At 47.4% G+C, this 22,760-nt stretch overlaps 1 protein-coding gene across 4 annotated transcripts in view; it reads right to left on the bottom strand.

Moving 5' to 3' along the window:
• Positions 1 to 9,423: 9,423 nt before the first annotated feature.
• Positions 9,424 to 22,760, bottom strand: part of cyp26b1 (cytochrome P450, family 26, subfamily b, polypeptide 1) — a 39,962-nt gene continuing 26,625 nt past the window's right edge. For all 4 annotated transcript variants that reach the window (XM_072256780.1, XM_072256779.1, XM_072256781.1 and 1 more), the window contains exons 4-7: positions 19,835 to 20,110; positions 18,591 to 18,746; positions 13,258 to 13,539; positions 9,424 to 10,481 (exon numbers count right to left, since the gene is read on the bottom strand). In XM_072256780.1, coding sequence (XP_072112881.1) covers positions 10,089 to 10,481; positions 13,258 to 13,539; positions 18,591 to 18,746; positions 19,835 to 20,110 — 1,107 coding nt within the window. In that variant the 3' untranslated portion in view covers positions 9,424 to 10,088. The remainder of the gene's footprint in view (positions 10,482 to 13,257; positions 13,540 to 18,590; positions 18,747 to 19,834; positions 20,111 to 22,760) is intronic.

The following is a 22,760-nucleotide window of genomic DNA, read 5'->3' as shown; positions in this document are numbered from 1 at the left end:
TTTTTTATTGTTTTTCGCACCATTCTCTTTAAACTCTAGAGACTGCTGTGTGTGAAGATCCCAGGAGATCAGCAGTTTCTGAGATACTCAAACCACCCCATCTGGCATCAACAATCATTCCACGGTCAAAGTGACTTAGATCACATTTCTTCCCCATTCTGATGTTTGGTCTGAACAGCAACTGAACCTCTTGACTACACCTGCATGCTTTTATGCACTGAGTTGCTGCCACACAATTCACTGATTAGATATTTGTACAGGTGTACCTAATAAAGAGGCCACTGAGTGTATGTCGTGAGATTTGTTGTGCTGCCTTTGTGATGTGTTGCCTTTGCTGGTGGCAGACCGTGAGTGTCAACATGCATTCCGATTCTGGCATAGTAAGCCCAAAATGTTCAGCAGAACTACGCAAGCGATAACAAAACCAGCAACAGACAGCAAAGCAAGACCATAAGACATAGGAGCAGAATTAGGGAATTCAGCCCATCAAGTCTGCCCCACCATTTGATCATGGCTGATTTCTTTTCTCTCCCAACCCCATTCTCCTGCCTTCTCACTATAACCTTTGATACCTTGGCTAACCAAGAACCTATGAAACTCAGTTTTAAATATTCTCAATGACTTGCCCTCCACTGCCAGATGTGGCAATGAATTCCACAGATTGATCAGCCTCTGGCTAAAGAAATCCCTCATCTCCGCTCTAAAGAGGCATCTTTCTACCCTGAGACTCTTTATATATCTGAAAAAAATACATTTAGAGTGGCAAGGTGCCCAATTAAATTCTGCAGAAGCTTCTTGCACATATATTAGTTTTTAAAGTGCATTGAATGCTAGTTTAGACAGGAAAAAAATCGCACGTTCAAACTTTCCCAAAGTGCTCAATTTTTTATTTTTAGATGTATTTTTTACTGCAATTTTCAAAATGCTCACCAGTAAGAGTGGGATGTAGTCATCAGATACCTCTTTTCCTCCAACTCACACACAGAGACAGGCCTCCAGCCTCCATTGGGGTCATCGACACACAGACATGGGGGCTTTGATTTCCCCAATGGACTTGCAATCTTGCAGACCCCCGGACCGGCCATCAGGCCTTCCAACTTTGCCGACTTCAGTCTTCAGTATTGACTCCAGTACCCACGAATGATAGGGCCTGAACTCCAGGCCTCAAAGCCCAGACTCACCAATGATAGGAGCCCGATCTGCAGACTTGCCTCCAGAGGAAGAGGTGCCGACTCTGCTTCTGGTGCTGAAACAGGGTTGAGGAGTCAAATTTCCAGGGTATAAATGCCATGAAAATTAGCCTTTCAGCAGCAGTCTCGTGCATTCAGGGTGGGAAGGTGGAGTTCCATCTTTATTAAAAGAAGTGTAAGGTGTTCCTTCCCTCTGCTAGCCTGCAGGTCACCCTTGGTGTGGCACCTGCTTAGCCCCCTGATCAGGGTCACGTGAAGCCACGGCAGCAGGTAGTGGATGGTTGTACGAGCAGCTGGTGCATATCACAAGTCCTGGTTATGCGACCACTGACGCCAGGCAGACAATCTCTGAAGAGTATTGATAATGGCTGGACACACATCTTGTAAGGACACTGCCCAGATGAAGACAATGGCAAACCATTGTCATCCTCTGGGCAGGGTAGAAAACTTTGCCAAGAACAATCATGGCCAAAGACCCAATGGTCTGTTGGGAAAGTCAAAGCACATGATTGCCTGTGTCATATGACACAGCACATAATGATGATGACAGTACATTACATACAAGCAGCACACACAAAATGCTGGAGGAACTCAGCAGGCCAGGCAGCATCTATGGAAAAAAGTACAGTCAACATTTCGGGCCGAAACCTTCCATTAACATACTCCAACATAAATTTCAAACAAAGATTAGCTTTATTTGTCAAATGAATATTGAAATGTACAATGGAATACATCGTTTATGTCAAATCAAATTGGCAATAATTGTGCTGGGTAAGTGTCGCCATGGTTCCGGCACCAACACAGCAACCCCACGACTCACTAACCCTAACCCGCACGTCTTTGGACTGTGGGAGGAAACCTGAGCACCCAGAGGAAACCCACGCGGTCACGGGGAGAACATACAAACTCCTTACAGACAGCACGGGAATCGTAGAGCTGGCATTGTAAGGGATGGTAGCTACCACTAAACTACTATGCTACGTATAAATTATACCTAATTTGTATGCGGCAAAAATGAATAACAAAATAAACATAATAATTCCAAAGCAACACACACACAAAATACTGGAGGAACTCAATGGGTCAGGCAGCATCTAAGGAAATGAATAAACAGTCAACACTTCAGGATAAGACTCTTCGTCAGGAGGGGGAAGATGCAAGAATAAAAATGTGGGATGAGGGGAAGGAGGAATATCTAAAAGATGATAGGTGAAGCCAGTTCAGTGGGAAAGTTGTATCGGGGGGATAGGAAGGTAGGCAGAGGAGGTGGTGTAGCTCTACTGGTAAAGAATGGTATCAAATCAGTAGAAAGATGTGACATAGGATCAGAAGATGTTGAATCCTTGTGAAACTGCAAGAAATTGCACGGGTAAAAGGACATTGATGGCAGTTATATACAGGTCTCCCTAGGGTTAGAGGTAGTGGTGGCATCTTCCAAAAACTATTGGACTCTGACATGGTGCCAAAGGTCTGGATAAATTGCAAATGTCACTCCACTCTTTAAGAAAGAAAGAAGGCAGCACAACGAAAATTATAGGCCAGTTAGCCTGACCTTAGTGGTTGGGAAGACGTTAGAGTCGATTGTTAAGGATGAGGTGATGGAGTACTTGGTGACACAGGACAAGGTAGTACAAAGTCAGCATGGTTTCATCCAGAGAAAATCCTGCCTGACAAACCTGTCTGAATTCTTTGAGGAGGTTACAAGTAGGATAGATAAAGGGGATAAAGTGGATGTTGTATATTTGGGCTTTCAGAAGGGCTTTGACAAGGTGCCACAAATGTGGCTGCTTGCCAAATTAAGAGCCCATGGTATTACAAGAAAGTTACTAACATGGTTAAAGCATTGGCTGATTGGTAGGAGGCAGCAAGTGGGAATAAAAGGATCCTTTTCTGGTTGGCTGCCAGTGACTAGTGGTGTCCCACAAGGGTCGGTGTTGGGACCACTTCCTTTTATGCTGTTTATAAATGATTTAGATGATAGAATAGATAACTTTGTTGCCAAGTTTTCAGATGATACAAAGATTGGTGGAATGGCAAGTAGTGTTGAGGAAACAGGTAGGATGCAGAAGGACTTAGACTAGATTAGGAGAATGGGCAAGAGAGTGGTAAATGAAATGCAACGTTGAAAAATGCAGGCACTTTGGTAGTAGAAATAGGTGTGTGGACTATTTTATAAACGGGTAGAAAATTCAAAAAATCTGGTTTCCTCCTCTTGTAGTCAATAATCAGCTCTTTAATTTTGCTGACGTTGAGTGAGAAGTTGTTGTTGTAGCCATTTAACCGGATTTCCAATCTCCTTCCTATATGCTGATTTGGCCAACAACAGAGGTGTTGTCAACAAACTTAAATATAGTGTTGGAACTGTACTCACTGTCATAAGTATGAAGCAAGTAGAGCAGGGGGCTAAACACAGAGCTTTGTGATGCACCTGTACTGATGGAGATTACTCGAAATAAATTTATTATCAAAGTACAAATATGTCACCATTTACAAACCTGAAAGTCATTTTCTTGTGGCACACTCAATAAATCTACAGAATAATAACGTAGAACATAGAACATAGAATAGTACAGCACAGTACAGGCCCTTCGGCCCACAATGTTGTGCTGACCCTCAAACCCTCCCTCCCATATAACCCCCCAACTTAAATTCCTCCATATACCTGTCTAGTAGTCTCTTAAGTTTCACTAGTATATCTGCCTCCACCACTGACTCAGGCAGTGCATTCCACACACCAGCTCTGAGTAAAAAACCTTCCTCTAATATCCCTCTTGAACTTCCCACCCATTACCTTAAAGCCATATTCCCTTGTATTGAGCAGCGGTGCCCTGGGGAAGAGGCGCTGGCTATCCACTCTATCTATTCCTCTTATTATCTTGTACATCTCTATCATTTCTCCTCTCATCCTCCTTCTCTCCAAAGAGTAAAGCCCTAGCTCCCTTAATCTCTGATCATAATGCATGCTCTCTAGACCAGGCAGCATCCTGGTAAATCTCCTCTGTACCCTTTCCAACGCTTCCACATCCTTCCCATAGTGAGATGACCAGAACTGGACACAGTACTCCAAGTGTGGCCTGACCAGAGTTTTATAGAGCTGTATAACCATAACAGAATCAATGATAGACTGCCCAACTTGGCTGTTCAATCAGAGCGCAGAAGACAACAAACTGTGAAAATATAGAAAGATAAATAAATAATCAATAACTATCAAGGACATGAGATGCAGAGTCCTTGAAAATGAGTCCATTGGTAGTAGGAACATTTCAATGATGGGGCAAGTGGGGTTGAGTGAAGCTATCCCCCTTAGTTCAAGAGCCTGATGGTTGAGATTAGTAACTGTTCCTGAACCTAGTGGTGTGAGTCCTGAGACTCCTGTACCTTCTTCCTGATGGCAGCAGTGAGAAGAGAGCACGTCTTGGTGATGGGGGTCCCTGATGATGGATGCTGCTTTCCTGTGACAATGTTTCATGTCGATATGCTCAATGGTTGGGAAGGCTTTACCCATGATGGACTGGGCTGTATCTGCTACTTTCTGTAGGATTTCCCATTCGAGAGCCTTGGAGTTTTCATACCAGGCTGTGATGCAGCCAATCAATACACTCTCAACCACACCTCTATGGAAGTTAGTCAAAGTTTTAGATGTCATGCCAAATCTTCACAAACTCTTCAGGAAGCTGAGGCGCTGCTGTGCTTTCTTCATAATTGCACATACGTTCTGGGCCCAGGTCAGGTCTTCTGAAATAAAGTTGCTGACCCTCTCCACCTTGGATCCTCCGATGAGGACTAATTTACCCATCCAGCATCCTCTTTGACCTTCTACATCCAGCATCCTCTTTGACCTTCAGGCAGGAAACTCAATGCATAAAAACAAGAATGGCTTGGATAGGAAATAGTTTTGTTCCCCCAAGCTATTAGACTTCTGAACTCACTGCCACATTGCATTCGAAGTGTTACTGGCTAATCTGCTCTGTACCTTACAATATTTAATTTAAGCACTTTACTTTGTTTGTTTATGCACAATTCATTTGTAAGTTTTATCCTTACATTCATAAAATATTGTGTGTTATACTACTGCTCGGGGCAACATTGTCTCGTTTGATGGTATACATGTATGCAGTTGAATGGCAATTAACTTGGCTTGACTTGACTTGACTCATGGACGTCTGGTTTCCTTCTCCTGAAGAAAATAATCAGCTCCTTGGCCTTGCTGACATTGAGTAAGAGGTTGTTGTTATGGCACAACTCAGACAGATTTTCAGTCTCCCTCCTCTCTGCTGATTCATCACCACCTTTGATTCAGCCAACAACTGCGGTGTATGGCAGTGATTGTGGAAGAGATGTCGTTGCCATTCCAAACTGACTGGGGTCTGTAAGTGAGGAAATTGAGGAGCCAGTTGTACAAGGAGGTAATATCTTGGAGCTTATTGATTAATTACACCATATAGCCAATAAACCTACCAACTGGTATGTCTTTGGAACGTGGGAGGAAACCCACATGGCTGGGGAGAACATACAAACTCCTAACAAACAGCAACGAGAATTGGGCCTGGATCACTGGCTAACCTTTATGCCACGGTGCCGCCCAGCAGCGTTATTCAGAACAAGATGAACTTTATCTTTGAAAAACGTTTCTCACCTGTTCTCACTCAGGAAAGGGAATTGTGTTTGGAGATTTCAGGGAGCGGTATTACTCTTGAGAAGGACAGGGTATTGTGCATCTTATTGTGCTAAGGTAGATTGGCACGCAGTCTGGAACAGGAGGCAAGAGAGGAGATTGGTGGAACCCAGGCAGATGCTTTTTTAGATCTCAACTAGCCACAAATGAGGTGCCGGAATTCTTGGCTGAGTTTCAGATGGTAATGAGGAGGTACATAAGTAGATAGATCAGCTACTTGAGTGGTGTCGCAGCAACAACCTTGTACTCAACTTCAGTAAGAGCTAAGAATTGATTGTGGGCTTCAGAAAGGGTAAGACAGGGGAACACACACCAGTCATCGAGAGATCAGAACTGGAAAGGGTGAGCAGTTTCAAGTCCCTGGGTGTCTTCATCTCTGAAGATCTTTCCTGGGCCCAACATATCGATGCAGTTACAAAGAAGGTATGCCAGTGACTATATTTCATTAGGAGTTTGAGAAGATTCAGTATGTCTTTAAAGACACTGACAAATTTCTACAGATATACCAGGGAGAGCATTCCAACTGACTGCATCACCATTTGGTATGGAGGGGCCACTGCACAAGATCAAAATAAGCTGCAGAAAGTTGTGAACTCAGTCAGCTCCATCATGGGCACTGGCCTCCCAAGCATCCAGAATCCATCATTAAGGCTCCCTGTTACCCTCTTCTCACTGCTACCATCAGGGAGGAGGTACAGGAGCCTGGAGACACACAGCCAATGTTTCAGGAATAGTTTCTTCCCTTCTGCCATCAGAATTCTGATAGGACATTGAACCCATAAACACTGTCTCACTGCTTTTATTTTCTCTTTTTGTTCTATTTATTTAATTTAACTTTTTCAACATATCTACTCACTGTAACGTACAGTTTTTTTATTGTTGTGTATTATATTGCACTGCTGCTGCATAACAACAAATTTCACAGATATACCAGTGATATTAAAGCTGATTCTGATTCCCGGATGAAGGGAGAGTGTTCCCTTTATTTATTAATAACACACACCCAGTGCTGGAGGAATTCAACAGGTCAGGCAGCATCTATGGAGAGAAATGAACAGTCGACAATACCAAACAGACCCAAAACTTTGACTGTTTATTTCTCTCCACAGATGCTGCCTGACCTGTTGAGTTCCTGTAGCATTTTGTGTGTGTTGCTCAAGACTTCCAACATCTGCAGAATCCCTTGCGTCTCCGTTATTCAGGAAGAGGGGCAGAAATAAGCAGGTAATCACAGGCAAACATCAGTGGAAGGGAAATAGAATATAGAACATTAAAGCACAGTACAAGTCCTTTGAGCCAGGATGTTGTGCCGACATGTGCCTATCTAAGAGTCTCTTAAATATCCCTAATGTATCTGCCTCTACCATCACCCGTAGTAGTGCATTCCATGTGCCCACCACTCTCTGTATAAAAAACCTACCTCTGATATCCCCCCTACACTTTCCTACAATCACCTTCTCTATCAGCCTTTTCCACCTTGGGAAAAAAATCTCTGGCTGTCCAATCTATCAATGCCTCTTATCATCTTATACACCTCTATCAAGTCATCTCTCATCGTTCTTTGCTTCAGAGAGAAAAAACCTTGCTCACTCAACCTATCCTCATAAAACAAGCTCTCTAATCTAGGCAGCATCCTTGTAAATCTCCTCTGCACCCTCTCTAAAGCTTCCACATCCTTCCTATAATGAGGCCTCCAGAAATGAACACAATACTCCAAGTGCAGAGTCTTTTAAATGCCCCTAATGTCCCTGCCTCTGTCACCACCCCCGGCAGGGCGTTCCACACACCCACCACTCCTTGCATTAAAAAACTTGCCTCTGACATCTCCCCTATACTTCCTCCAGTCACCTTAAAATTATGCCCCCTTGAAAGAGAGAGACAAAAATGAGGGCGAAAGAGAAAGAGAAAATCGTAAAAATTAAAACGCTGATCTTGGAAAGAGAAAATTTTGGAACCACTTAGCAGAAGAAAGAGTTAATTAAAGAGAGACACAAGAGATGGCAGACACTGGAACTCGGAACAAGAAACAATCTGCTGGAGGGATTCAGCAGATTGAGCAGCATCTGAGGAGGGAGATGGACAGTCGACAATTTGAACGGAGGACCTTCATGTGGTTTGGAGTCTATGAAACTGTTAATGTTGACTGTTTCTTCCTCCATGGATATCGTTTGACTTTCTGTGTGTTGCTGAGAGAGAGAGAGAGAGAGAGAGAGAGAGAGAGCGAGCAAGCAAACCACCACTAAGCTTGCTCCTCCCACCATCTCCCTTTTCCTGGATTCAGACCCACACCTCTCATTCATCCCCACTCCAATACTTAGAGGTACAAGCGCCTCAGGACTCACACTATCAGGTTCAGGAACAGTCACTACTCCTCAACCATTAGGCTCTGGAAGAAAGGGCATCACTTCACTTGCATCATCACTGAAATGCTCCCACTTTCAAGGACTCTTCACCTCATGTTCTGGATATTTATTACTTATGAAATAATATTATTGGTTCTTCTTTTTTCAGAGTTTGTTGTCTTCTTCACTCTGGTTGAACCCTACTTGGACAGTTTTTCATAGATTCTGTTATAGTTACTACTCTATAGATTTGTTGAGAACGCCCACAAGAAAATGAATCTCAGGGTTGTATATAGTAACATATATGTTCTTTGATAATAAAATTTACTCTGAGCTTTGAATTTTGAACTTGACATCCTTGACCTCGGTGGGTTTGGTATCTCAGATGGTCTTTCCCTGACCAGAGTTCTCGGTGGGGTTCTGCCCCTTCAGAATGAGTTGGGGAGAACACCCGGGAACTGTCCACTCAAAAAAATCGTCACCATGTAGACTCACAGATGATGTCACCAGAATGCTGAAATGTGAAATAAACTGGGGGAATATTGGGATTGCAGGAGACAGGAAAGTTGAGGTACAGCATCGGCCATGATCTTGCTCCAACCTGATGGCATTAACATAGATTTCTCCAATCTCTGGTAATTTTTCCCCATCACCTTTCCCTCTTCTTCATTTCCCCACTCTGGCCTCTTACCTGTACCCCTCACCTGCATATCACTACCCCCTTGTGCCCCCACCTTCCCTTTCTCCCACGGTCCACTCTTCTCTCCAATAAGATTCCCTTCTCTCCCACCATTTGCCTTTTCCACCTATCACCTCCCAGCTTCTTACTTCATCCCCTCTCTCCCACCCACCTGCCTTCACCTATCACCTTCTAGCTTGTCCTCCTTCCCATCCCCCCACATTCTGGCATCTTCCCCCTTCTTTTCCCAGTCCTGATGAAGGGTCTCAGCCTGAAACATCAACTGTTTATTCCTCTCCTGACCTACTGAGCTCTCCCAGCATTTTCTAGGTGTTGCTCTGGCTTGCCAGCGTCTGCGGAACCTCTTGTGTTTTTGATCTTGTTCATGAGCAGGTTAGGTTAGAGGGGCTGAATGGCTCACTACTAGCCATTCAGTCCCCCCTTATTCATACTATCCACCAGCAGTGTCAACAACACTCACGCTCTCAATCACAGTCTCACTAAGCAAAGAAACCGAGGTAAAGCTCTTTTTTTGTTCATTTTTTACTAAAACAATATTTACCAACAGAAAAAAATATTTTCTTTTTACACTATTTGTCTAATTAATTGCAATCTTAAAATAAAAAACACACAACAACAAATAATCCATATATAGATTAAAGATAGGAATAGTAAAAATTCAAACCAGTTTGTTATGGTTTCTACGTTTACACTGAATATAACCGACATCAGTAATCACAACTACATTCAAAGTGCACTGGGCTGCAACGCGGTTGCAATCTCTAATCAAGTTACATACCTACAATGGTACTCAGAGCAGGTTTATACATATATACTTTAAGTAGGAATGCAGGATATATATGTGTTTTTTTAAAGAATTGTCTCTTGATCACAAAGAATTATCGCCATCACCATCGTTCTGCCAGCTCCTCTCTCCGAAGAAGGTCCGACACGTCTCTCACGCTTCCTGCCTCTCATCTCTCTTAATTGTCCAGGAACCTAATTCTTTTCCAAGAACTCTCCCCTTTGAATGTGCTTAATCCAGAAGTGTCCCCTGTACCCGATACTTAATGAGAATTCAGAAGGCGGCTTTCCCAAAGTTCTGAGATTGGTTTATTTTGTTTGTTAGTTCATAGGAGAGGTTTTTCGAAACAACTCGGATTTGCTTGTATTTTTGCTTGGTTCGGGTTGAGGGCTGTTGGCTACACAGTGGAGCCCAACAGAGACTCTGACTCTGCATCTATCTCGTTCTGGTTGGAATCGAGTCCATAGAACTTTACTTTCAAGCCATCCATGGGATGGACCACAGGGACTGTCAGCATGCGAGGGAACGTCCTGGTAGCCAGCTCGAAGCGGCTGGTACTGGCCAGCTCCATCGCCAGCACCTTCAGGATGAGCTTAGCCAGCTCCTTGCCCAGGCAACTACGGATGCCTCCTCCGAACGGGATGTAACTGAAGCGAACACTCTTGTCTTCATACCGATCTTCCCCGAATCGGTCTGGGTCAAAGACGCCAACATTCTGGAAGACAGGGGCCGTGTCGTGCGTGTCCCTGATGCTGTAGAGGACACTCCACCCTTTGGGAATTTGGCAGCCCTGAAACAAAAACCCAAGAAAACTGTTACCAACTTGCTTCATCAGAAAAAAGATCATTGCGTCCCTAGATCCTTGATAAAGGGTCTCTGCATGAGACATCTACTGTTTGTCCCATGTCATATATGCTGCCTAACTTGCTGAGTTTGTGTGTGCTACTCAAGGTCTCCAGTGTCTGCTGAATCTCCTGTGTTTAGATCCCTCAAAGATGCCACACAAGTTGATAGGGTTGTTAAGAAGGTGTTGTGGTGCGTTGGCCTTTATTAGTCAGGGAGGTTGAGTTCAAAAGTCATGAGGTAATGTTGCAGCTCGATAAAGCCCTGGTTAAACCATGCTTGGAGTATTGTGTACAGTTCTGGTTGTCTCAAAGGAAGGATGCGGAAACTTTGGACAGAGTGTAGAGGAGATTTACCAGCATGCTGCCTGGATTAGAGAGCATGTCTTATTAGGAAAGGCTGAGTAAGCTGGGGCTTTTCTCTTTGGAGTGAAGGAGGATGAGAGGTGACTTGATAGAGGCGTACAAGATGATAAGAGGCATTGATCAAATGGATAGCCAGAGACAATTTCCTAGGTGGAAATGGATAATACGAGAGGGCATAATTTTAAGGTGATTGGAGGAATGTATGGGGGGCAGGGAGATGTCAGAAGTAATTTTTTTACACAGAGTGGTGGGTGCATAGAACACCCTGCCAGGGGTGCGGGGAGAGGCAAGTACATTAGGGTCGTTTAAGAGACTCTTGGACAGGCACATGGATGATAGAAAAATGGAGGGTTATGTCGGAGGGAAGGATTAGTTTGATCTTAGAGTATGTAAAAAATTCAGCACAACTTCGTGGGCCTATGCTGTGCTCTGTGTCATGTGTTCTGTGCTCCATTTCCTATGTTCTATGTTCAATGTTCTATGTTCTGTGTTTTATGTTCAATGTACTCAGGGAGTGTCACATTGTAGAGGGGCAGCACTGAGGGAAAATCATGCTGTGGAGGGGCATTACTGAGGGAGCTTCACACTAAGGGACAGACAGTACTGAGGGAGCTCCACACGAAGGGACAGGCATTACTGAGGGAGCTTCACACTAAGGGTCAGACAGTACTGAGGGGGCTCCACATGAAGGGACAGGCATTACTGAGGGAGCTTCACACTAAGGGACAGACAGTACTGAGGGAGCTTCACACTAAGGGACAGGCAGTACTGAGGGAGCTTCACACTAAGGGACAGGAAGTACTGAGGGAGCTTCACACTAAGGAACAGGCAGTACTGAGGGAGCTTCACACTAATGGAGAGGGAGTACTGAGGGAGCTTCACACTAAGGGACAGGGAGTACTGAGGGAGCTTCACACTAAGGGACAGGAAGTACTGAGGGAGCTTCACACTAAGGAACAGGCAGTACTGAGGGAGCTTCAGACTAATGGAGAGGGAGTACTGAGGGAGCTTCACACTAAGGGACAGGGAGTACTGAGGGAGCTTCACACTAATGGAGAGGGAGTACTGACAGAGCTTCACACTAAGGGACAGGCAGTACTGAGGGAGCTTCACACTAAAGGACAGGGAGTACTGAGGGAGCTTCACACTAATGGAGAGGGAGTACTGAGGGAGCTTCACACTAAGGGACAGGGAGTACTGAGGGAGCTTCACACTAAGGGACAGGCAGTACTGAGGGAGCCTGGCATTATGCTGGCATTCATAGTAAGAGGATTCAAGTACAGGAGCAGGGAGGTACTACTGCAGTTGTACAAGGCCTTGGTGAGACCACACCTGGAGTACTGTGTGCAGTTTTGGTCCCCTAATCTGAGGAAAGACATCCTTGCCATAGAGGGAGTACAAAGAAGGTTCACCAGATTGATTTCTGGGATGGCAGGACTTGCATATGAAGAAAGACTGGATGAACTAGGCTTGTACTCGTTGGAATTTAGAAGATTGAGGGGGGATCTGATTGAAACGTATAAAATCCTAAAGGGATTGGACAGGCTAGATGCAGGAAGATTGTTCCCGATGTTGGGGAAGTCCAGAACGAGGGGTCACAGTTTGAGGATAAAGGGGAAGCCTTTTAGGACCGAGATTAGGAAAAACTTCTTCACACAGAGAGTGGTGAATCTGTGGAATTCTCTGCCACAGAAAACAGTTGAGGCCAGTTCATTGGCTATATTTAAGAGGGAGTTAGATATGGTCCTTGTGGCTAAAGGGATCAGGGGGTATGGAGAGAAGGCTGGTACAGGGTTCTGAGTTGGATGATCAGCCATGATCATACTGAATGGCAGTGCAGGCTCGAAGGGCCGAATGGCCTACTCCTGCACCTCTTTTCTATGTTTCTATGTTTCTAACAGGCAGTACTGAGGGAGTTTCACACTAATGGAGAGGGAGTACTGAGGGAGCTTCACACTAAGGGACAGGCAGTACTGAGGGAGCTTCACACTAAGGGACAGGCAGTACTGAGGGAGCTTCACACTAAGGGACAGGGAGTACTGAGGGAGCTTCACACTAAGGGACAGGGAGTACTGAGGGAGCTTCACACTAAGGGACAGGCAGTACTGAGGGAGCTTCACACTAAGGGACAGGCATTACTGAGGGAGCTTCACACTAGGAGAGGGTGCACTGTGGGAGCATCACAGTGTTGGAGGGGCGGCATTGAGGGAGGGTCATACTGTGGGAAGGGAACAACTGAGGGAGGGCCAGTACTGGGGTGTATTGCACTGTGGGAGGGGCAGTATTGAGAGAAAGTCACGGTGGGAGGTGTGGTACTAAGGGAAGAAAGCACAGAGCGAGGGTCTCCTTGGCACTTACGTCAAGTTCGAAGGTCTGCAGGGCGGTGCGGTACCCTCCCGAGACGGGGGGCAGCAGGCGTAACACCTCCTTGATGACGCAGTCCAGGTAGCGGAGCCGGGTTATCGTGGCCAGGCGGGGCCGGTCCTCGCACTTGCAGCCGTTGTGGAGAATGTCGTTGTTCCTCAGTTCCTGGCGCAGTTTCTCCAGCACGGCGGGGTGCTGCAGCAGCTGCAGGATGAGCGAGGTACTGGCGCTGGAGGTGGTGGCAAATGCGGCAAAGATCAACTCCACCGTCGACTCCTAGGGGAGAGGGCACAGCAATCAGCACACTGAGAGTCCACAGGCCTCCCGCAGCCCACTGGGAATCCGAGACACAAGAGATGCTGCAGCCCTTGCAAGTCCAGAGTAACACACACACACATGCTGGAGGAACTCAACAGGTCAGGCAGCATCTATGGAGACGAAGAAACAGTCGATGTTTTGGGCCATCACCCTTCATCAGGACCGAAAACAAAAGGGACAGAAGCCAGAATAAGAAGGAGGGGGGAAGGGGAGGTGACTGATAATTTCTCCCCCTCCCACTTCTCTTTTTTCCCATTCCTCATTCTGGTTACCCTCTTACCCCTTCTCCCCACCTGCCCATCACCGCCCCTGAGTCCCCTCCTCCTTCCCTGTCTCCCATGGTCCACTTTCCTCTCCTATTAGATTCCTTCTTCATCCCTTCTCCCTTCTCCACCCACCACCTACCAGTCTGTACACATCCCTCTCCCCCAGCTTCTCTTCCTGGCTTCGACCCCCTTCCATTCCAGCCCTGATGGAAGGTCTCAGTCCAAAGCATCAACTGTGTACCCCCCTCCGTGGATGCTTCCCGACCTGCTGAGTTCCTCCGACTTTCCTGTACTCCACTGGCAAGCCAAACGACTTTGCGCCTCTTCACGTTCCCAGTGAAGAGCGGCAGCGTGGCGCAGCCAGGAGAGCCACGGCCGCACAACTTCAGAGAGCTGGCTTCAATTACCGCTTCTGCTGCCGTCTGCTGGAGTTAATTCTGTATTGGGGCACACAAGGAGTTCAGTCCTTCTGTCCTAATGTAGAATGGGCTGGAGCAGAGGGATGGGAGAAGCCTCATTCCACCCTGACTCAAGGTTTTCAATGGTTGTGAATCAGTACCTCACCCGTCTCCTGCCAGCTGGTATTCCTTCCCTCCCTCTCCCCACCCTCCACATACTAGTTCTGGCTTCTCCCATCTTCCCTCCCCGTCCCGCCAAAGGGGGTCAGTCCGAAACGTCGACTGTTTGTTCACTTCCACAGATGCTGCCCGACCTACTGAGATCCCCCAGCAGTAAATTGACTTATTATTGTTGCGTGTGCTGTCCATACGGATCAGATCATTACACGGTGCATTGAAGTAGAATAGGGGAAAAACAATAGCAATGCAGAATAAAGTGTCACAGCTGCAGGGGAAGCACGGCGCAGGCAGACACTAATGCAGTGCAAGAGAAAACAATAACATAATTACAAATCAAATGTTACAGTTACACTGCAGACAGACAATAAGGTCATAATGAGATCAATAGTCCATCATATAGTACAATTAGTCCGACAACAGTGGGATTGAAGTTGTGTTAGAACCAGCTGGCACGTGCTTTTGTATCTTCTGCCCGTTGGGAGGGGGAGAGAAGAGAGTTTATCTGGGGTGGATGGGGTCTTTGATTATATTGGCTGGAACAACCCCACCCACCCAGGACAGAGACGTTGGTGAAAAAGCAGCATCACAGGTAGACTGGGTGACCCCAGCTATTATTCTTCAGAGATTGTCTCTCTGGCATCAGTGGTCACATAACCAGGACTTGAAATGTGCAACAGTTGCTCATACGACCATCCACCACCTGCTCCCATGGCTTCACGTGACCCTGATCGGGGGCTAACTGAGTGCTACACCTTGCCCAAGGGTGACCTGCAGGCTAGCGGCGGGAAGGAGCGCCTTACACCTCCTTCTGTAGAGACGTATCACCACCCTGCTAACTGACAACGCATAAAATCTTCAAACTCTTCTCAACCACTCTCCGGCAAAGATGAGGTCAGGCCAGATATAACTGACAGCTTCACCCTCAAAACAGATCCAAAACTTAGCATTCAAGTCTGACCACCGCTTCTTCCTATTCTGAAAGTCAGCTGCTCATACACCTGAGTAATGCACAGCAAATCTGGAAGAACAGGCAGCACCTACGGAGGAGAATAAACAGTCGACGTTTCGGGACAAAACCCTTCATCTGAGCACACCTGATGAAAGGTCTCATCCCAAATTGTCAACTGTTTATTCCTCACCAAAAAGTGCAGTGCAGGTGAACAATAAGGTGCAAAACCATATCGAGGTCGTTTGTGATATGACGGAGTCCATCTGATTATACGTATATGGAGCTTAGGGGGGTATGAGGTGTATGGGGTGTCAGGGAGGGGTAGCACCTCTGGTAGGGGAACATGTCGCGTCCTTTTCAGGGCAGTTAGTCCACCTTTGGTCCCCACCTGGCACTCAGCTCTCACCTGTGGCTCCCCGTAGCTGTTTGCATGCGACAGCGGCCACACCCCGGGCAACGGCTCCGACAAGCCAGCTAAACCAGGTGAGAGTAGCCGACGGGTCTCAAAACCTCGGTGAGATAGGGAGTTGTCTATCCCAGCATGTGAAGACAGACTCTGGCGGATTGAGCGGACGAGACCAATGGAAGGTCCAACGGTCAAGAAGGCGGTCTCTGCAAGCGTCGTGGAACGTGTAGAGCAGAACAAGACACAGAAGGTGTCCTGGTCATCCACTGCGCCTAGTCCCATCTCCAGCCGTCTCGACTCTGTCTTGCCACTGGATCCAGATGGGAATTGGGAAGAGAGAGTGAGGCTGACGCTGCGCAACTCTCCCTCACTTAAATCCAAACCATGCGCTAGTCTCGACACCATCATAACAGTGTCGAGGTCCTCATCGACAATGGACGAGCACATATGGAGCTTAGAAAAATAGAGGGCTATGAGTAACCCTAGGTAATTTCTAAGGTAAGGACATGTTCGGCACAGCTTTGTTGAGTGTGTACCTTCGGGCTTCTGTACCTCCTACCTGAAGGTAACAGTGAGAAAAGGGCATGTCCTGGGTGCTGGAGGCTGATTTATGTTACCCCTCAACCCCATTCTCTCTGCCTTCTCCCCCTAACCTGTGATGCCCTGACTAACCAAGAACCTTCGCTTTAAACATACCCAATGACCTGGCCTCCACAGCCATCTGTGGCAACAAATTCCACAGATTCATAAGAGCATAAGAGATAGGAGCAGGAATCGGCTATCTGCCCTGTCGAGCCTGCTCTGCCATTCAATAAGATCTGGCCATGGATTCATCTCCACCTACCTGCCTTTTCCCCATAACCCTTAATTCCCCCACTATGCAAAATCTATCCAACCTTGTCTTAAATGTATTTACTGAGGCAGCCTCCACTACTTTACCACCCTGTGACTAAAGAAATTCCTCTTCTTCTCTGTTCCAAATGGACGTCCCTCTAGTCTGAGCTTGTGCCCTCTGGTGGAGATCCCTTGGTAATTGGTTGATTACCGTCACATGTATTTTGGTACATGTGACAATAATAAACCAATTACCAAGTCATTTTCCCCCTTCAGCCTCTCCGCGGACCGGTCCCAGTGCCCAATTTTGCCACTGACTGATGTAGCACAAACCCAGGCTCACTAAGTCCACACTGATCATCAACCCACACATTTACACCAACCAGAACCACAGACCTTCTCCCAGAGGGGAAATGCCTAATATGAAGGGCATAATTTTAAGGAGATTGAAGGAATAGTGGGGGGGATGGCAGAGGTAAGTTCTTCACACAGAGAGTGGTGGGTGTGTGGAACACCCTACCACCCTGGAGGTAGAGGCAGATACTTTAGGGATATTGAAGAGACTCTTAGGAAAAAGAAAAATGGAGGGCTATCATGGAGAAAAGTGTTAGGTTAAAAGGTTGGCATGTGTCACTGTTCTATGTTCTATGTTTTAACCCTATTCCCTTCTCTCCACATTCCCATCAACTCTTCCCATTCACCCACACTCTGGGGACAATTTACCGTTAACCCACTGACCCACCCACACATTTTTGCGACGTGGGAAGAAACCGGAGCACCTGGGAAGACCCACATGGTCACAGGGAGAGCGTACCAATCCCTCAGACAGTGGCCAAGGCCGGGATCGAATCTGGCACCTTTGCTGTTCCACTCTGCTGCCGCGCTGCAACGATTAGTTTTATCTGTCACATGTTCACTGAAACATCACAACATACAGTGAAATGTGTCGTTTGTATCAACAACTAGCACAGCCTGCGGGTGGGCTGAGGGCAGCCTGCAAATGTCACCAGCATAGTATGTCCACAACTCACTACGTCTTTGGACTGTGCGAGGAAACCGGAGCAGCTGGAGGAGACCTTCACGTATGTGGGAGAGATGTACAAACTCCTGACTGAGAGTGGCAGGAACTGAACCCAGAGTTACACTGACCACTGTGCTGCCTTACAGTCTACAGGGCCTGCGTCCTCAGCACACTGCTTTACGGCAGCAAGACCTGGAGCCTCTACTACAGACAAGAGCGGCATCTCAACGCCTTCCACCTTCGCAGCCTGAGATGCATCCTGGACATCACGTGGACTGACCGAGTCACCGACAATGAGGTCCTGGTCCACGACCAGATACCCAGCCTCTTCACCCTGCTTCAACAACGCCATCTCTGCTGGCTGGGCCACGTACACCGCATGTCAGATGGGAGGATCCCGAAAGACCTGCTGTACGGGGAACTGGCCTCCGGCAAGAGAGCACAAGGGCGGCCCATCTTCGTTTCAAAGACGTTTGCAAGAGAGACATGAAGTCACTGAAAATGACCGTCGAGAGGTGGGAGGACATCGCAAGCGATCGCTCTCACTGGAGGCTGGAACTACGCAGAGGTCTAAAAAGAGGAGAAGAGAAGCTGAGGCTTGCTGCTGAAGAAAAGCGCACTCGTCGGAAAAACAGCACCAAGACAACACTGGAGGACAATGCCTTCAAGTGCAGTCGCTGCAGCCGAGACTGTCACTCCCGTGTGGGCCTCTACAGCCACAACAGACGCTGCTCTAACACAGACTGAAGCAAGACTTTCCCGGCGCAGATCCACGGTCTCGCGAGACTAACAGATGCCACCACCACCTTACAGAGAGTGCAGGAACTGAACCCAGTGTTACACTAACCACTGTGCTACCTTACAGAGAGAGGTGGGAATTAACCCAGAGTAACACTAACCACTGTGCTACCTTGCCACCTATAAAAAGGAGACTCTCAGCACAAGGGTTCCTTACCTTCAGCTCCTGCATGGTGAGCTCTTTGCCTTGCTCCCTGGCACTGTCGATCAGAATGTCCAAAGCATCGGAATAATCCTTATCTTGTTTGCTCTGCAGTTTCTCGCTGATGGCTTTTTCCAGGTACTTGTGGAGGTTGTCCCGAGCTCGCATTCCCTACAGGAAAGGAACAGCATTCTCAGACTCACTTGTTTATCGTGTGTACATTGAAACATTCAGTGAATCATAAACACAGGAGATTCTGCAGATCCAGAGGAACATTACACACAAAATGCTGGAGGAGCTCAGCAGGTCAGGCAGCATCTATGGGGAGGAATAAAGAGTCAATGTTTTGAGCTGAGAGCTTTTGTCAGAAATGACCTCAGCAGGATGCAGCCTGATCTGCTGAGTTCCTCCAGCATTTTGTATGAGAAAACATTCAGTGAAATGTTCCAACACCAACATAGCATGCTCACAACATACGAACCCTAACCTGTACGTCTTTGTAATGGGGGAGGAAACCAGAGCACCCAGAGGAAACCCATGCAGTCATGGAAAGAATGTACAAACTCCTTACAGGCAGTGGCAGGACTAGAACCCCAGTCAGTGTTTGCTGGTGCTGTCGAGCAAACCACAACGCCATTCTGCCACCCCAAGACAGGCCAGCCGATTCAGACCCAATGGCAGAATGGCCAAAAGATCAGAACTGTAAGGAGGAAGAAGTTACGGGGAGAAGAAAGAAGGGCTTGAAATGATGCAGATAAAAAGTTTCAAGGACATGACACAAAACATGGAGCTGGATTAACATCCACTGACATATCACAGGGCGCTGGGGGAGAGGGGTCACTGAGGGACACTGTGAGAGAGATTGATTAATGTCTGTGACACAGCGTGCTGGGGGAGAGGGGTCCCTGAGGGACAGTGTGATGGAGCTGGATTAACATCAGTGGGGATACAGTCAGTGACACAGGGTTCTGGGGGAGAGGGGTCACTGGGGGACAGTTTGAGGGAGCTGGATTAACATCAGTGGGGATACAGTCAGTGACACAGGGTTCTGGGGGAGAGGGGTCACTGAGGGACGGCGTGAGGGAGCTGGATTAACGTCAGTGGGGATACAGTCAGTGACACAGGGCGCTGGGGGAGAGGGGTCACTGAGGGACGGCGTGAGGGAGCTGGATTAACGTCAGTAGGGATACCGCGGTCAAAATCAGTCTTTCATCTGAGACTCCCGTTTAATACATTTTGGATCAGCATCTAACTTGTACCTTCCTATAGCCGCTGAAGGGGAAGTCGAGCGGTAAGGAGAAGAGGTTGGCGATGAGTTGTTCGAAGCTCTCTGACAGGAGATTGAGATCCCCCTCGGAGACACGGAAACCCAGCAGGACGCGGACCGCAATGCGGAAGGTTAGCTTCTTGGCCTGCTGGTAGACAGTGATGGGTTCTCCACTGCTGCTCCAGTCCCTAATCCCATCCTGGATCGCTTGTTGGATCTTTGGAAGGTAGCACTCCAGAGCCTCATGGCTGAACACTTTGGCAAAGATCTAGGAATTCAAAGGAACACAAACCATGTTACACTTCAGCTGCGAGTCTGTCTGGACCATCTGCTATATCCAGTGCAGCTCTTCTACATCGAGTCATAGAACACAGAAACAGGCACTTCAGACTATCTAGTCCATACTGAACTGTTAACTGCCTTCTCCAATTAACCTGCAACCAGACCATAGCCCTTCATACCCCTATTATCCATGTACCTATCCGAATTTATCTTAAATATTTAAATCGAATTTGCCTGCACCACTCCTGCTGGCAGCTTGTTCCACACTCTCACCACCCTCTGAGTGAAGATGCTCCCCCTCAAGTTTCTCTTCATCATTTCACCTTTCACCCTTAACCCATGACCTCTAGTGCTAGTCCTCGCCCAACCTCAATGGAAGAAGCCTGTTTGCATTGCCTTATCTCTGCCCCTATATGGAGTCTTCGGTGAGGCCACTCCCATGGTGGAGGAGCAACACTTCATACTCCCTCTGGGTGGTCTCCAACCTGACAACATGATTATTAACTTTTCTAACTTCTGGTAATTTCAGCCCTTCCGTGCTTTGTTCTTTATTCCTTTCTTCATTCTTTCTCCCTTCATACCCCTTCTCTTCTCCTCACCTGCCCTCTTGCTCCCGTCATCCTTCCCTTCCAATATCCCCTCCTATCAGATTCCCTTTTCTTCACCTCTTTACCTCTTCCACCTATCACTTCTCACTTCATCCCCTCTCCCCCACCTGTCCACCTTCCCCCTCACCTGGTCACACCTATCACCTGCCAGCTTGACCTCCTTCTCCTCCCCCCACCTTCCTGTTCTGGCTTCTTCCCCCGTCCTTTCCGGTCCTGATGAAGACAGTAAGAAATAGGCAGAATTAGGCCACTCTCCTGCCTTCTCCCCCTGTAACTTTTGATACCCCTACTAATTAAGAACCGAATCAAACTCCACTTTAAATAGACCCAATAACTTAGCCATCTGTGACAGTGAATTCCAGAGATTCGCCACCCTCTGGCCAAAGACATTCCTCCTCATCTCTGTTCTAAAGGGACGTCTTTCTATTCTGAGGCTGTGCCCTCTGGTCCTAGACTCCCCCAACATAGGAAACCTTAAAGGTAGCTGGATGGAGATACATCTCTACCAAAGGAGGTGTAAGGTGCTCCTTCCCACTGCCAGCCTGCTGGTCACCTTTGGCCAAGGTGTAGCAACTGCTTAGCTCCCAGTTCAGGGTCACGTGAAGCCATGCGAGCAGGTGGTGGATGGTCGTACGAGCAGCTGGTGCACATCACCAGTCCTGGCTATGCGACCACTGACACCAGGCAGACAATCTCTGAAGAGTATTGATAATGACTGGGGTCACCCATCTTGTAAAGAAGAAGGCAATGGCAAACCACTTCTGTGGAAAAATTTGCCAAGAACAATCATGGTCACAAGACCATGACCACCCACATCATACGACACGGCACATGATAATGATGATGGTGATAGTGAAGGGTCTCAGTCCAGAACGTCAACTCTTTATTCCTCTCCATAGATGCTGCCTGACCTGCTGAATTCCTCCAGCATTTGTGTGTGTTGCTCTGGATTTCCAGCACCCCGTGTGGTTATGAACATTAACCATGCTTTGAACTGATGCTGGAGGAGGGATCTGGCCTTTAGTATTTAGAGTTTGGTCTGCCTCAGGGATGATCCAGAGGGCAAGCAGCGGATAACCATGTTGACACACGATGCAGTTACACCTAGTCGCTGTAATCTGACATGCAGTTATTCCAAATCACGAGAGGGTCCTGATCAACTGGGCCAGTGGGCCAAGGAATAACAGAGAGTTTACTTCAGATGAATGTGAGGCAGCACAATAGTGTCACGGATTGAATAGTGTTTCACATCGCCAGCGACCCGGGTTCAATTCCTGCCACTGCCTGTAACCGCCCTAGTTCTCCACACAGAGAGTGGCAGGTGCCTGGAATACACGGCCAGTGCTGGTGGTCGAGGCGGAAGCATCAGGGACTTTTAAGAGATGTTTAGATCGGCACAAGAATGTGAAGAAAGTGGAAGGATAAAGGATATAGACATTGTGTAGGCAAAGAAGATTAGATTATTTGGCCACTTGATTACTACTGCAATTGGGTCGGTACAACATTGTGGGGTGAAGGGCCTGTTCCTGTGCTGTACTGTTCTGTGCAATGTGATGAGGAGATGTAGCATTACAATGAGGGGTGTAGGTACACGATGAGGGGTGTAGGTTCACGGTGAGGGGTGTAGGTTCACAGTGAAGGGTGTAGGTTCACGGTGAGGGGGTGTAGATTCACGGTGAGGGGGTGTAGATTCACGGTGAGGGGTGTAGGTACACGATGAGGGGTGTAGGTTCACGGTGAGGGGTGTAGGTTCACGGTGAAGGGTGTAGGTTCACGGTGAGGGGTGTAGATTCACGGTGAGGGGTGTAGGTTCACGGTGAGGGGTGTAGGTTCACGGTGAAGGGTGTAGGTTCACGGTGAGGGGGTGTAGGTTCACGGTGAGGGGTGTAGATTCACGGTGAGGGGTGTAGGTTAACGGTGAGGGGTGTAGGTTCACGGTGAGGGGTGTAGGGTCACGGTGAGGGGTGTAGGTTCACGGTGAGGGGTGTAGATTCACGGTGATGGGTGTAGGTTCACAATGAGGGGTGT

The sequence above is a fragment of the Mobula birostris genome, chromosome 4 (assembly GCF_030028105.1).
Source record: "Mobula birostris isolate sMobBir1 chromosome 4, sMobBir1.hap1, whole genome shotgun sequence".
Classification (NCBI taxonomy): Eukaryota; Metazoa; Chordata; class Chondrichthyes; order Myliobatiformes; family Myliobatidae; genus Mobula; species Mobula birostris.
This window is presented reverse-complemented; position numbering and strand designations above follow the sequence as displayed.